The 15993-nt window shown below is 30.0% G+C and overlaps 1 protein-coding gene and 1 non-coding gene across 3 annotated transcripts; both read right to left on the bottom strand.

Moving 5' to 3' along the window:
* Positions 1–2488: 2488 nt before the first annotated feature.
* LOC108486662 (transcription factor MYB1-like) lies at positions 2489–7592 on the bottom strand. Of its 2 annotated transcripts, none has more exons than XM_053030593.1 (3): positions 7276–7592; positions 7063–7192; positions 2489–3170 (listed from the first exon to the last, which is right to left on the bottom strand). In XM_053030593.1, the coding sequence occupies exons 1-3, from the start codon at positions 7337–7339 to the stop codon at positions 2672–2674; spliced, it is 693 nt and encodes a 230-aa protein (XP_052886553.1). In that variant the 5' UTR covers positions 7340–7592; the 3' UTR covers positions 2489–2671. The 2 variants fall into 2 exon arrangements, with proteins under 2 accessions (XP_052886553.1, XP_017646322.1); XM_017790833.2 differs by having other exon boundaries at positions 7301–7586.
* A 7972-nt stretch (positions 7593–15564) lies between these two features.
* Positions 15565–15671, bottom strand: LOC128295958 (small nucleolar RNA R71). Its single transcript, XR_008286506.1, has one exon. It is a non-coding gene; the product is annotated as a small nucleolar RNA R71 (small nucleolar RNA).
* Between the last annotated feature and the right edge of the window lie 322 nt (positions 15672–15993).

Below are 15993 nucleotides of genomic sequence, written 5' to 3'. Positions count from 1 at the left end.
GGCTAATCCTAGGTCTAATCCAAGGGAGTATCATCCATCTACTGAAGCTATTCTGTTACCCACTAAATCCTCAACTATTCCTTATGTCTCTCTAGGAAACACTCATGCCATGGTTACTCGATCTAAGGCTAGAATTTTTAAACCCAATGTTTTGACAGTTGAAGCTGAATATTTTGAGCCACACTCTGTTGAGGAAGCTACTACTCATAAGGAATGGAAGTTATTGGTTCAAGCTGAATTTGATGCCTTAATAGCTAATTCTACTTGGGAACTTGTTCCTCTACCTCCCGGTCGAAAAGCGATTGGATGCAAATGGCTTTTCAAAGTCAAGAAGAATCCTGATGGGCCGGTTGATCGACGAAAAGCATGATTGGTAGCAAAGGGATGTTCACAAGTACCTGGGTATGACTTCAAAAAAACACTTAGCCCAGTGGTCAAGCCTACTACTATTCGTACCATTTTATATGTTGCTGTATCCAATGGTTGGCAACTTCGTCAAGTTGATGTAAGTAATGCTTTTTTAAATAGAGACCTAACTGACGAAGTATTTATAGAGCAACCTCCAGGCTATGTTCAATATGGACCAAATGGTGAGCCATTGGTGTGTTGTTTGATAAAGGTATTGTACGAATTACGGCAAGCTCCCTGTGCCTAGTTTGAAAAATTGAAGCAGTTTCTTGTCTTTACTGATTTTGTTATATCTAAATCTGATGTTTCCTTGTTTGTTAAAGTTTCAACCAGGTCTATTATCTATATCTTGGTCTAAGTGGATGATATTATTATTACTGAAAGCTCAACTGACCAAATAAACTATTTTGTTTAGCAGCTACATAACGAATTTTCTCTGAAGGATATGGGCGATCTTTATTTTTTTTAGGGATTGAAGTCAGTCGGTCATCCAATGGCAGCCTACACTTATGCTAGCGCAAATACATTCAAGACCTCTTGACAAGAGTTCTCTGGCTAGTAAAAAAAGTGTCTATACGCCAATGGTTAGTTCATCAATTTTGTCTAAAGATGAGGGTGATCGGCTTACTGATCCTACTGAATATAGAAGTCTTACTAGTGCTCTTCAATATGTGGTTTTAACTCGGTCGGATATTGCTTATGTTGTAAATCGTGTCTGTCAATTCATACATGCACCTACTACGGTTCATCTGATAGCATTACAACGTATCCTGAGGTATTTACGTGGTACTATTACGTATGGGCTAGTTTTTAGATGCTCCGATAGGCTATCTTCGGTTGGTTATGCTGATGCCAACTGGGGTCTTGATTTTGATGATCGTCGTTACTATGGGCTACTGTGTCTACTTTGGTCATACACCTGTCTCGTGGTGTTCTAAGAAACAACAAGTTGTTTCTCGATCCACGGTAGAAGCTGACTATCTAAGTTTAGCTACGGCTTCAAGTGATATTGCTTGGTTAGTTTCTCTGTTAATGGAATTACGAATCAGTTCTGCTGATCCACCTGCAGTTTGATTGATAACTCCAGTGCAATAGCTATTGCAGCTAATCCTGTTTTACACTCCAAATTCAAATATGTCAAACTTGACTTGTTTTTTGCCTGTGAAAAGGTGGCTAATGGATCCCTCATTGTCGGTGAAGTGCCAGCCTGCGACCAGGTTGCAGATATACTCACTAAACCTCTGTCTATCTCCACTTTTGCTCGCTTTCGAAAGTTACTTCGGGTCCTACCCATTGAGGAAGCTGGGTGAATGTTAGAGTATAGAGACTGCTAGTATAAAGTTGTTAATTTGTTATTAGTCAGTTGCTTAAGTCTGGTATGCAGTTGGTTAGGAGCAGTTACTCTTATTCATGTATATAAGCATCAACAGAGTATTCATTCAAAGTAAGGAAAGATTAATAAGTATTTTCTTAGTAAAGTTCATGTGTTAGTAAACTATTCTTGTGAAATATCATAGTACCTAAAAGAGGTGGCCAAGGATGTTCCCAACGTCAAGCACACTAAGACTAGCATATTATTATGTCATAAAATGGAACACAAAGTAAAAGAAAATGACAAGATGGGGGAGAGGCTAAAGTGCTCCAAGCCTCTTACTTTCATCCTGTTGTTGTCTAAAACTGACAAAGCTGGTGGAAGAAAAAAGCTCAGAAAGCAAGGTGAAACTAGAAATTTTATTTGGGGGATTAGATAAAATTATAAAATTATGGAGAGGTCAAGGTTAAAAATTTGATATTAAAATGCTTAAATTATATTTTTATTTTTATAAAATAATAGTTTTCCAAAATGCAATTTGTCATATTTTATTGGTATATGAGTGAGAATGAAACTTGAGAGTTGGACTTAAATCATGTCTTATACAAATTAATTTATAATATATTATTCAGCACTATATAGATGTGAAAAGTTTTCAAATTACGTAACTAAATTTTTATGTCTATCTCAAATTTTATAATTGACAATAAATTAATCCAATTACAACTCAACAAACACATTAACTCATGTATAAACACATATTTCACATTGCACACATAAAACATTTTAAGTAATAAACACTAAAACTTTATGAAGTTGGTAGTCAACATATTTAAAAATTCTATTACTAATATATCTAATACAAATTATTTTTATTGTCACTTACTACTTATCACATCAAAAACAATGAACAACTATATATATACACACATACATACATAATATTTATGGCTATGGGTTAAACACATTCCACAGTTCCTCATCAAGAAAAAGCTCATCCATAGTATTGCCATAATTGTCTTCATTCATAATTTGGTCCAACACACTTTGATCAATATCATTGGCTGAACATTGTAGCTGATGGCCATCAACCTCCTTTTCATTCATCATCATATTTTCCCACCACATCATCTCATCATGGTCAAGGAAACAGTATCCATCGTGGTTGTCACTGCAATCAGCCAATACCACGTTGTTGCTTGTTTTTGCACGGTCGTTGTTATTGTTATTGTTGTTATTGTTGTATTCATCTAAATTTACAAGAAAACTACGCTTTGATAAGATCTGAGGCCGAGGCTTGATAACCTTAGTATCGGGTTTTAGTTTATGAGATTTCGGGTTCGAAGTTTTATTAAAAGTATCTATATTTTTTTTAAGCAAGTGGGTGTTCCAATAGTTTTTCACATCGTTTGCTGTTCTTCCTGGTAGTCTACCAGCAATCAGTGACCATCTGCAATTGTTAAAAGTAATATTCAATTCAATCAAGTACTAACATTTCAAAAAATAAATTAAAATTTACATAAATTAAAATAAAAAATATTAACTTCTTGTATTAAAAAAAAGGTAAATTATAGTAGAGGTCGCACAACTATGATTTTTTCGTCACCTAACTATTAGTAAATTTCTTTTTTAGTTACTCAACTATGAAAAGTTACAAAATGATCACTCAACTAATCAACTTTGTCTTTTTTGGTCACTAGCTGGCGAACATAAAAGTGAAAACACTAAAAATTCAAGATAATTGGGTAACCAAAAAAGAAAAAAAGAAACATAGTTGAGTGGCTTAATGTAATTTACCCTTACAAAACATATGCTCAAAAAAAATTTTAAAATCTTTACTAAAAATTGCTTGTAGTGGTTAAAGTTCTTATTTAACATATAATTTATATAAGTTCAAATTTTGTCATCCTCTTTCTACTATTGTAATGATTAAAAAAAACACTCTTTACACACTACTTATGTTACCTTTTTGTATCTAAAATTCAAATTAATTGTTGGCTCAAAACTTACTTTTATATTTTTAAATTTATTTTTAAGAGAAGTAAAAATAATATTTTATTTAGATAATTGCTCCCCTACTTTTATAATGTGTTAGTATGGTTCACTCACTTTTTGTCCTAGGTTAGTTATTTGCTTGTATCGAATTATAGAATAAAAATTTAAAAATTAAATATACTCTAAGCAAAGTTTTTAAAACCAAAACGGTGGTCGGATTGATCAGACTACTGTTTTGTATGATTCGATTAAATGAATCATTTAAAATATAAAAATAGAAATATTTTCTTTAAAAAAAGGGATCAATCAATTTTTTAGCTTAGTTCTCCTAGCCTATAACAATTTGTTTGTCAACCGGTTTGATGCCTCTCTCTAGACTAGTACCCCAATTGATTCAAATAACCATGACTCTAAGTCTCTACATTTCGTACATTTGGAATATAATCTTCCAACTTTTACTTTTAAGAATTTGATCTCTCAACTTTATGGATTTAAAAATCCACTTTCAAATTATATATAACCAAGTAATATTTTAATTCAAAAGCTAATGTTATTAACTATTTGAACTAATTAGTAAAATTATAAAAATATAGAGACCAAATTATGTTAAAAATTAAAATGTAAGGATTAAATCTCAAATTTAAGCATATTACAAAGACCAAAATTAAAAAATAACCATTTTTTATAAAATGAAAAAGAAAAAGAAAAGGAGTTGGTGGGTGTGTGCCACGTGTTTTAAGGAGGAAGGTCCAAATTAATACAATTATAAAAATATAGAGACCAAGCTAGAAATTAAAGGACGGATTTAAGCATTATAAGGATCAAATTTAAAAATTAATCATTTTCCATAAAATGAAAAGTAAAAAGCTAGTGGGTGTGTGCCACGCGTCTGAAGGACCTTCTTTTAATATATAAGTATATAGATTTTATCGAAACTATATATTTCAATTATCTTATTAATAATTATTATTTTTCAAAAATCATTAGTTAATTTATCATTTTATTATCCACATAAACATAATGAGTTTTGATAGAGTTAATTCACGAGTTAAATTTAACCTTCAATATTTATATTGTTTATCAATTTGATCATTATTATCTTTTTAGCTAAAATTTGTCTTTATTATTATTTTTAGTTAAATTTGACTCTTAATCTTTAATAAAAGTTAAATTTAACCATTAATATTTCAAAAGAGTCAAAATGTTATTTTTTAATGAAAATATTAATTAAAAATTAATTTTTAGACAAGGCACCAACATGGCAATCCAAAATACTTCATTTTAAAAAAATTATGAACTTTTTTAATTTTTAAAATTTAATTTTTTTTATTTTTGAGTATTTTTATAATTTTTAAATTATTTATTGATGTGACATATAAAATATATAGAATCATATCAGCATGAAATACACATAAACCGCCATATAGGTTGTCATATCAACATCGTTAAAAAATAATTTTTTAGTCAGCATTTTCATTAAAAGAGTGTTTTGACTCTTTTGAAAGGTTAATGATCAAATTTAACTAAAAAATAAATTAACAAAAGATGTAAATATTGAGTGCTAAATTTATTATTATATCTAATATTAAAGCTAAAACTGAATTAGTATCACAATTAAATTGATATCAACTGAACTTATTGGAGAAAATGATAAAAGACAATTATCTGATAAAATATAATATATTAATAAAGTTATATGATTAATTTAGGTCAAATTATGATTTCATCCTTTATACTATATTTAAAGATTTAATCCTATAGCTTAAATTCTCATAATTTGAACTTTCTACTATTATCAATGTTAAGCCTTAGTTTAAATAGCTTAAATGTAAACGTGGAATGTTTTTTTTTTAGTATTTGAAACTTAGGAATTTTGTATGTCATTCGGAAGGTGAAATTATGGTTATTAGAATAGGAACTTCATTTATAGAGAAATAAAATAAAATTTTAGCTCAATCTCATGAATTGAGTTTTTTTAATATATATATTCTACATTTCTAACTAAAAAAAATTTAATTGTGCTATCAACTAAGACACATGACTATTAATTTTAGCTTAACTATATAGTGATTTATAGCTTTATTATTACACAAGGAACTTTGTTACAAGTGAAGTGTTTTATTTTTCCTATTTCTTTGCATGCACTTTCTGTAAAGGTGCAATTCAACCATATCATTATATTTAGAATTAGTACTGGACACTTGTTGAATTTGATTAGATTTAAAATAAATGTTGTTCTGAATTGGATTAAGTATTAATTTAATTGATATTAATATTATTATCGAGAGGAATATTTTGATAGTTAAATTATTTTAAAATTGTATAATCATAAATGAATATAATTATATTATATTTTGATTTAAAATTCATAATTTAATTCAATTCTAAAATGTTTTTTTTTTTTCAGCTACATCATTGAAATAATTTACTTTAAAAGTCGCGGGTTGGAATGGATTTAAGAGACTTGAGAAGTTAAGTAGGGCTTGTGATACGAGGTAACAATATTATTACTTTACCATCTTTGGATTATTTATAAAATATTAAATTTAATTCATGAAATTATACGTAATATGGTAACTTTCTCATTTATAAATAAAAATTTAAACTTTTTAAAAATAATTTATATAATTAACTACATTAAATGTTGTTAAATTATCGTTTAGATTTTTAATGTTAGTTTGGATTTGACTAAGAGCAATTTACAAACAATTAAAATATGCTTTAAGTATTCTAGTCTTTGTAAATTTAGAATTTAATCTCTTTAGGTTTATTTTAGAATTTTAGTCTCTATATTTTTCAAATTTTAAAATTCAAATCTAATTATTAACTCCACTTTAAAAATTTTCTATCAAATTTGCTATTATAATATTTTGAAATTAAAAAATGCTCAGTTGATAATTATGTAATAAAAATATAGCACTGTTTACTATTAGACTTGCATTTTAACAAAAAAACTTCAAAGTTGTTTACATTGGACTTGTATTTTTTTTATAAACAGGGACACTAAAGTCCTTAAAATGAAAGTAAGGGACTATATTTTAAATGTACGAAAAATTTATAAACTTAGAATACATTTTAACCTTTCAAAAACATTGGGATTAATTTATAAATTTTATATAGATAATTGGAATTGATATGTTAGAAGATAAAAGTAACATATCATTAAAATTCAAAAGATTAATTTTTTTAACACATTAAATCTAAACAATAAATACGGTAGATATATATTTATTGTTTAATATATTATTTCAAATACCTTCCGCGTTATATTTGAGCTGATATTTTAACGTAATGACATGAATAACTGTAAGAATGGTTGAATAATTGGAATTAGAATATTGACTTACCTATTACCTAGGAGGTTATGGAGGCGAATAATGAGGTCAACTTCATCAGCAGCAAAATGTCCTCTCTTGATATTAGGCTTCAAATAATTTAGCCACCGTAGTCTACAGCTTTTCCGGCAACGATTCAAGCCTGCACTTTAAGTCTTTTAACCCCTTTTTTTTTTTGGCTCATCATCACGAGAATTACAATATGTAAAAAAAAAAAAAAAATACCCATTGTGTGTATGTGTGTGTTTACCAGCTCTAGCAGGCACTTGATGCCATTTCCCTTCACCATATTTCTCAATACATTTCTTAAGAAGGAGGTCTTCTTCTTCAGTCCATGCACCTTTTCTAACTCTTAAAGATGAGCCCTCCATATAGAAGCTGTTATAACTAGCTTGCTAGCTAGGTGTGTTTATAAAATGTCACTTTTTCTATAATATCATGTGTTGGCCAAACTCCGTTTATTTATAGCTTAGAATCTCATTGGGAGATAGAAAAGCCTTAATAACAATGGCGACGTGCATGGTTTCTTATCCGCAGAAAAGTTCCTCGTAAAAGAAAGTAAGTAGTGACGGCTCTGTTTTAAAAAGTATTGATTGCAGCTACCATTCCAACTATATAATTCCAAAACATTTCAACGTTGCCTATGTACAAATATGTGTATTATTCAATCTGACGTAGTAGCTTACATGTAAGGCAGAGGTTATAAGTTTTCTAGTTCCAGTTTTCACTTTGTGTGAATTATATGTAAGTTTACAATTTAGGTAAGTCCGAAATTTTTCTCCGGAGGAGGGTGAGATTGAGCTATATGTTTTATGAAAGTTAAATTGTAATTTCACCACTAAATTGATATAAATTTTTGTAGTTTTTAAGAGGATAAAATCAAAATTTTATCATTTTTAAAAGGTTGACTAGAATTTTATCATTTATTCATTTAAAATTTTATAAAACTTCAAAGATTAAAAGCAAAAAATTTCTATTTAAGGGGAGGCGAGTGCCTTGCTTACCCCTTTCCTTTGCCCCAGAATTTAGATTTTGATATCTTTCAATTTTTAGCACAATATACTTTGTAATAGTTAATTCGATTATAGTTGTTTGAGTATATATTGTTTATATTATTTAATAATTAAAAATGCATTTGGTAAAATAGAAACAAAATTTGTTTCCAATAATGATAATATGAGGAAATTTTAATTTTTTTGTATTTATATAAAATCGAATCAAGATAATAGATTTAATAACGCGTTTTAAACTCTCTCTTTCTTTCTTTTCTTTTTTTTTTAGTTTTATAATGTGTTTTCAGTAAGATAATGAAAACAAAATTTTTATTAGTTTATAATTTATATATTTTTTCATTTTTAAAAATCATTTTTTAATTTTTAACCATGTTTTCTATAATATTTTCCATTTTTCAAGAAAATGAAAAAAAATACATATATTTCCTAAAGCCAAATAAAGTCTTGAGGCTCCATTTAGTTTCTAAAAATATTTTTATTTTCATTTTTAAAACTAATTTTTATTTTTATTTTTAAAATTGAAAAGCAAGTTTGCTAAATAAAAATAAAAATTTAATTTCAATGATAAAAACATGAAAATATGTCTAGTACGTAATTTTCCTATAATAAAAGGATCATAATCAAAATAAAAAAATTCATATATTTAAATGGATTTGAACTAGGGTGAAAAGTTTGATGTTTGAAAATTATTGAAATAAAAGAACATTTTTGCATTTAGATGGGTTTCAATTCAAGTATATTTATATAAGATTAAAAAATAATTATTTTAAACTTTTTCAGTTTTACAAAATACTTTTAATGAAAACAACATTTTTTAGACTTCAGAATTAAAATGTCATATATGTATTTTCGGTTTATTTATATATATGTGTGTGTCTTGAGAAAGAACATTTGCACGTTCATGTTTGGTGGAAGTTTAATGCTGAAAAGGTCTTTTTCTTTCTAATAAACATTTGTTGTTGTTTTCTTCACTTGGAATTTAATTTTAGATTTAATAATTTTTGATGGAAAACAGTTTTAATTAATTTAATCTAATAATAATTTTGAGTTTTTTTTTTAGACCTCAGAATTTTTTTTTAATGTTTCGGGTTCCACGTATACCATTTGAAAATTTAGGTTGGTAATCAGTCAAACAATGTTATGCTTTACAACTTCATTTATTTACTTTTTTTCCTTCTAGAGATTTCGTTTTCCCTTTTTACCCTTATTCCATTGAGTAAATTATAGTCAAGTTCATTGAACTATTAATAAGTTTATGTTTTGGCCATTCAACTTCAAAAAGTTATAAAATAATTATTAAACTATTCAAAAATTTTCATTTAAGTCACTAGGCTATTAAAATCGTCGTTGTTTGGCCTTCTCCATTCTCACCTTTGGCACCAATCAAAAGCATAAGCTTCCCCTCTTCCTCTACAATTTTGTTTTGCATGCCACAATCTGCAAACTAGAATACAAATAGCTTTCTTTTTCGTTCTTCGGCATCGACTGTCAAATTAGCTTGTTTATGTTCTTCTACTCATCGATGGGTACCGTTCCACCTTATCAATCGTCAAATCATCGCTTGAAGTTCACTGATTAAACTTTAAAAGAAAAAGACTTAAGAATCTAATGACTTAAATGAAAAAATTTGAATAGTTCAGTAACTATTTTGTAATTTTTTGAAGTTGAGTGACTAGAATGTAACCTTACTAATAATTTATTAACCTTGGGTGTAGTTTACCCTATTTTATTTTATTTTATTTATTTATTTTAGTAAGAATAGAAATTAGTCCTATTTTAATTTTCCAAAATTTGATCAACATACTTTACAAAAATTGAAAAGTTAACCCATTTGTTAATAAGAAACATGAATTTGGATGGTTGATTTTTGTTAATTTATAGCAATTAAACGAAAATGTTTACATATAGGTTTTTGAATTATTGATTTTCAAGTGAGCAATTAAACGAAAATGTTTCGCAATATTACTTAGATTAACTTCTCGGATTTTATAAAATACGAGGATCAAATTTTGACAAATTAAAGTTATTATACATACACCTCGTGAGACCACTAATGGCACTTGTTGAGCTCGTTGGTTGTCTTAAGACCTCGTCGAACCCTTATAACCTAAGACTGAAAGCATAGACATTACCTCACCAACCAAGATCTTGGGACAACTGTCTCACGAGTGCATGATAAAGTGAGAACATGTTAAGGGATTGCACCCTTGGCAAAGGCGACATGCTTGACATCCATATGTTGCACTTACTTATTACCTTGAAAGGTCAACCTACACCTAGAGAAGAGGAACATAAATAGGATGACTAAACTCAAATAGTACGCAACCTGTAGTAAAAGGGCACATGGAGCCTCAGGAAGGGGCTAATCATCACGTCCCGAAATGTAGGTTAAATTTTTGGGTTAAATATGAAATTATTGGATTTATTTTAATTTCTATTTGAGTGTCCAAGTAGGCTTTTGTTTGGACTTGATCTGTCATACTGGAAAAATTTGTATCAATATTTACGCAAGTATTGACACCTTTCTAACGAGTATCGATACCTTCGTAATTTTTAAAGTAGAAAACCCTAGGTATTTAAGGGTATTTTTTCTTGGTTGGCCCCCCCTTTTATTTTTCATTTTCCCTCTCCATTGCGTCGTCTTCCCTTTATCTTTTCTTCATAGCCATCATATCTTCCACCGTCATTGAACCATCATATTTTTCCTCTTCTTCATTGTATCTTCAATGTTAAGATTATTTCCTTTGTCACAGCCACTTCTTACATAATTCATTTCACTTCTTGTCGAATTACCTTTGTTCATTTGAATCACCATTAACGTTGGGAATTTTATCGTTTAACCCGTTTTCATTTGCTACAAGTCGGTAAACAAACCCGTTATAGTGGTTACACTCTGATTTCAGATTCGTAATGGGGTTATAGTTTACAGTCTTCCATTTTGTTTAACCAATTTCTGTTGGATTTTTTCGAAATCTTTGTTTTCGAATATGATATTATGAGATTATGTGTATTTACTATTTGAAACAACAGATCTATGAGAATCGAATCAGAAATTGAACTGAAAGAGTATGCAGGAATAGTGAAATGTCGCATAGGTAAAGGCGTGTCTTAACTGCATTTTGTCATGTGCGTATGGGCTTGGCCGAGTGTATAAGTGCTTATTTTTGTGTGATGTTTGTTGATTTTTATTTATTAGTGTTGGTATAATATCCTAACGGTTTCAATTGCGACAAGTAACAACAGATCTGAAAAGGTTACATCCTTTGTTAAGTTGCTGAAAATTTGTGAGTACTATTTGGTTGAAAACTCAATCGTGTGTTGTAAGTATGATATTACTATACTATTAATTTATGAATTTTTTTTGTTGGGTAGATGTGATGTTGATTTCATATTGTTATTGCACATATTGTAGGTGTGTGCCCTACTATTGCTACATATAAGTTAAATTGTCACTGTTTTCATGTTTATAAGATGTTGATATTGTCACCGTATATTATATTGTCACTAGTTATTAATGGCATGATATTGTTGCATGGGGTTTGGTTTTAAAGGAGGAAGTGCAGGGACTTAATGTCGGATCGGTTTCTCGATCAAATTATTGTTTTATTACCGATTTATCAACAATCTATTGATATACTGGCAGTTCATTCGCAAGATCTTATAATCCTACTGATATGGTGGGTAAAGCTGGATGAGTTTTGAGGAACTCCTATTGTGGTGTGTAGCAAATGGATAGGTAGGAAATCTGCATTGCCATTCATGTATACTATATGCTTTCTAAATCACAGTGAGATTGATCATCTGATATGCATTATTTTCTGCAAGCTTGTCTGTTATAATTGTTGTTTATATATTTATTTGTATTTGTGTTAAGACCATATTGAGCTTTATAGCTCACCCCTTAGTTTCCCTCTTTTCTAGATAACTCATGAGGTTAGGGCTCAGACTCGTCATTCAGAGCACTACCAACAGTTTTGAAAAAAAAGTACTTTAAACTTTATTTTATACACTCTATCAATTTTTGCATTGTTTTAAACAAATTGTGGCATGGACTTAATTTTTCATATGGATGGTTTGTTTGGGATTTAGTATTACTGTCATGCCCCAAAATTAATGAATTAGGCTTGGTGGTTAAGTAATTAGTGTTTTCTTAGATATCCAAAGTTCGAGCTCTACTCTTCCCATTTTCTTTTCCTTTTATTATTAGCAAACTAAGATAAAAATCACACTAAAATATATGATGTATGGTGTAAGAAGTAAGCAAAAAATAGGTCTTAGGCCCAATGGTTAGCACACTAGTCTCCCCTTTGTGCATCCAAGTTCAAGCCACCCCTTTTTTTAAATTGCAATTTCATTTTCGGCAGCAAGGGTAAATTACCATGCCGCCCCTAAGCTTTCCAAACCCTAAGTATTTAGTCTCTTTTTTCCTAATTAAACTAGGATTTTTCTTTTTTTATTTTTTTCCATTCAAAACAGATTTTGCCTTATTTTCTTTATTTCTTCTCCTTTTTCTTTTCCATCCTCTTCTTTGCATCATATTTTATTTCCTTTTCTAAAATTATTTTTGCTTTCCAAATGAACGTTTTGCCTATCAATTGTCGATTTCACCATTGATAGCATTTGTTTCTTTTCATCAAGGTTTGGTAAGTACATTTGTTTCAATTAGTAGAACTCATAAATTTTGCAATAGCATTGAATCACGTTAATCTTTCAATTCAATTACTTAATCTTTTTTGGTTCTTTTCGAATCTTTCGATAATCTTGAAATAAATCATTGACTCGTATATAAATTCTATTTGAATGACCTGATTTAGGTGAATCGGATCAGAATCGGGTGTGAGGAATATCAATTGGTCTCCCGACAAAAGGTGTATGTTCTTTTACAAGCGAATCAGGGCAAATCGTGTCCAGGAATAGGGCACATGATCTCTCACACGAGCAAATGGACCACATGACCCCCCACACGGCCGTGTACCTCTAAAACACTAGGCTAGTTCGTGAATGACACAACCATAGCCTTTCTACACGGTTATGTCTCACATGTAGGATAATTTTAACGTTTTACACATAGCCACAATCTATTACATGGCCTGGCCACATGGCTGTGTAACACTTTCACCAGGCCTATAACTTTTCACACGGCCCAGCCACATGGCTATGTATCCCATGTTTTACAATTTTGTCTAAAAATTTATGTTAAGTGTAGTTTAGTCCTTGGATATTCCCTGAACTATTTTTAGAAATTTTTTTCACTCCATTGAGTCTCTAATAGTATTAATATTTTGGAATCCATGGTTTGGTTGATTGAATTACTATTGTTATGTGCATGATATGTGAATGATACATACCATTGTCTCTCAATTTCTAATAAATTGCAACTATTAAAATTTTCCATTGTATTACTGATTGCATGCGCATGCCTTCCACTATTATTAAACTGAATACATGATTAATTGTAAAAGTAACATATTTTAATCTCATTCTTAATGCGTTTTTGGATGATGAATTATGAAAATTAGAAAATTTGATGCTTCTAATCCTTTAAATTCATGTTTCTATACTTAGGAAAGCATTTAGGAGCGAAAGGAGTGAAAAACCAGCCAAAATCAAAAAAATAGAGTTGTTTTCATGATCTACACCGCCTGAGCATTCCCACACGGGCTGGCCACACGCCCGTGTGAGCCACACGAGCTTGCTACACGCCCATGTGACAACCCATGTTGTTTTCGTACTTTACTTCCCAAATATGCGAAAAACTCAATTTTTAGGCTTTTTGAGCATTCTAAAGACTATAAATACCAATTAGAAGAATAGAGAATGGGGCAATGAGAGAATATCGAAGAAAACACTTAAAGAAAGCCATCAAAATCAACTCAGAAGTGGATTTCCCTCAAGATCGAAGATCTTTATTTAATTTCCTTCGAAGTTTTATTGAGTTTCTTTATGTCTTGTGGTTATTCTAACTTTAAGATGTTTTTATTCAAGATTATGAACTAAATTCCCTAGATACCTAGGGAGGATGAAACCTATGATGAATCTTATTATTTGATTTCTAATCTACATGATAAATACTTGATTCTTGTTTTCAATTATCTATGTTTATTTCTTGTTTTAATATTTCTAGGATATTAATTCAGGTTTAATGTGCTTATTTTAGTGGAGCAAAAGTTCCTATTAAGAGTAGATCTAGCATAATAGAGTGGAGTTGCATGCAATCCTAGAAATAGGATGACATAAATCTACTAGATTAGAGTCAAATCTAATAGAGGAATCCATAGATCGAGTTAATGGGACAATAAGAGTTTTAAGTAGAAAGAGATTTCAATTAATCAACCTAGAGTCAACTGTTTTTACTTTCAAAAGAGATATTAATATAATTTAGGGATTTCTACGGATTGAGACACAATTGAATAAATCGCTTAATTCAGATTCATAATAATAGGTGAAGTTAGGTGGATTTCTTCCTGGGTATTGCCCATTTTATTGGTTATATTTGATTATTTTCCTATTTTATTCTCTGTTGCGTTCTTAGTTAGATTAGTTTAGTAATTTTAGATTAAAAACATTTATTCTCTGTTGCGTTCTTAGTTAGATTAGTTTAGTAATTTTAGATTAAAAACAATCACTCCAATTTGTCAGCTAAATAATAGAAAAATAGTATTTACTAGTACTTTTAGTCCCCGTGGATATGATATTCCCTACTCACCATAACTATACTTTTGTTCGATAGGTGCACTTGTCTTTGTCTTATTTATAGTTAGTTTAGTGACCATCAAGTTTTTGGTGCCATTGCCAAGGACTAAAATATTAGGAACATTTGATTTTTATTAATTTAGCCATTTATTTTTATTGCATTTTATTTTTATTTTTAGTTTGATTTTTACATTCTAATTTTTTCTTTTATTTGCTTCTGAAAGGTTCCTTTAGTTTATGACTAGAAGAAACACGTCGAGACCATTATTGATAGTGAAATTGAAAGTATAACTCGCAGAAACCGTAGAGAAGCAAGGCAAAGTCAATAGAATATAGTAAACGACCAAGAGGGCATTATTATTACTAAGGAGATAGGTGATAATCAGAATAATCGACTACCTCCTACAGTTGCTGCAAATCCTATAAATCCAGATCATCTTCCTGTACTATGTATGATTATGCCAAGCCTACTCTAACTGGGGCTGAATCAAGTATTGTGAGACCCACCATTGCTGCAAATAATTTCAAACTGAAGTCGAACACTATTCAGATGATTCAACAATTTGTTCAATTTGATGGTTTGTAAGACGAAGATCCAAATACTCATTTGGCTAATTTTCTGGAAATCTGTGATTCCTTTAAGATAAATGACATTTCTGACGACGTCATTCGCCTACGGTTATTCCCTTTCTCGTTGAGGAGAAAAGCTAAACAATGGTTGAATTTTTTACCAAGAGGTTCTATCACTACATGTGATCAAATGACTGAGAAATTCCTACTGAAGTACTTCCCACCGGCTAAAACAGCCAAGTTGAGGAATGATATCACTTCCTTTGTCCGGATCAACTTAGAGACCTTATATGATGCATGAGAGAGATGCAAGGATTTATTGAGAATGTGCCCTCACCATGGGTTACCTCTATGGCTACATGTTCAAACCTTCTACAACAGTTTGAATCCCTCAACTAGGTTGTTGATCGATGCAGCAGCCAATAGAACTCTGAACAATAAAACACTTGTTGCAGCTTATGAGTTTATACAGGAGATGGCACTGAATAATTATTAATGGCAAGTGATGAGGACAAAGCTAATGAAAGCAAACGGTGTCTTTAATTTAGATGTAGTCAGCATGTTATCAAATCAGGTAGAATAGTTAAATAAGAAAATTGATGGTTTATATGTTTCCATGCAGGTACATCCGGTGATGTAATGCGATATGAATGGAGGAGGAATGAAT

This window comes from Gossypium arboreum, chromosome 7 (assembly GCF_025698485.1).
Source record: "Gossypium arboreum isolate Shixiya-1 chromosome 7, ASM2569848v2, whole genome shotgun sequence".
In the NCBI taxonomy this organism is placed as follows: Eukaryota; Viridiplantae; Streptophyta; class Magnoliopsida; order Malvales; family Malvaceae; genus Gossypium; species Gossypium arboreum.
The sequence above is the reverse complement of the archived record's forward strand: the minus strand, read 5'-3'. Positions and strand labels throughout refer to the sequence as shown.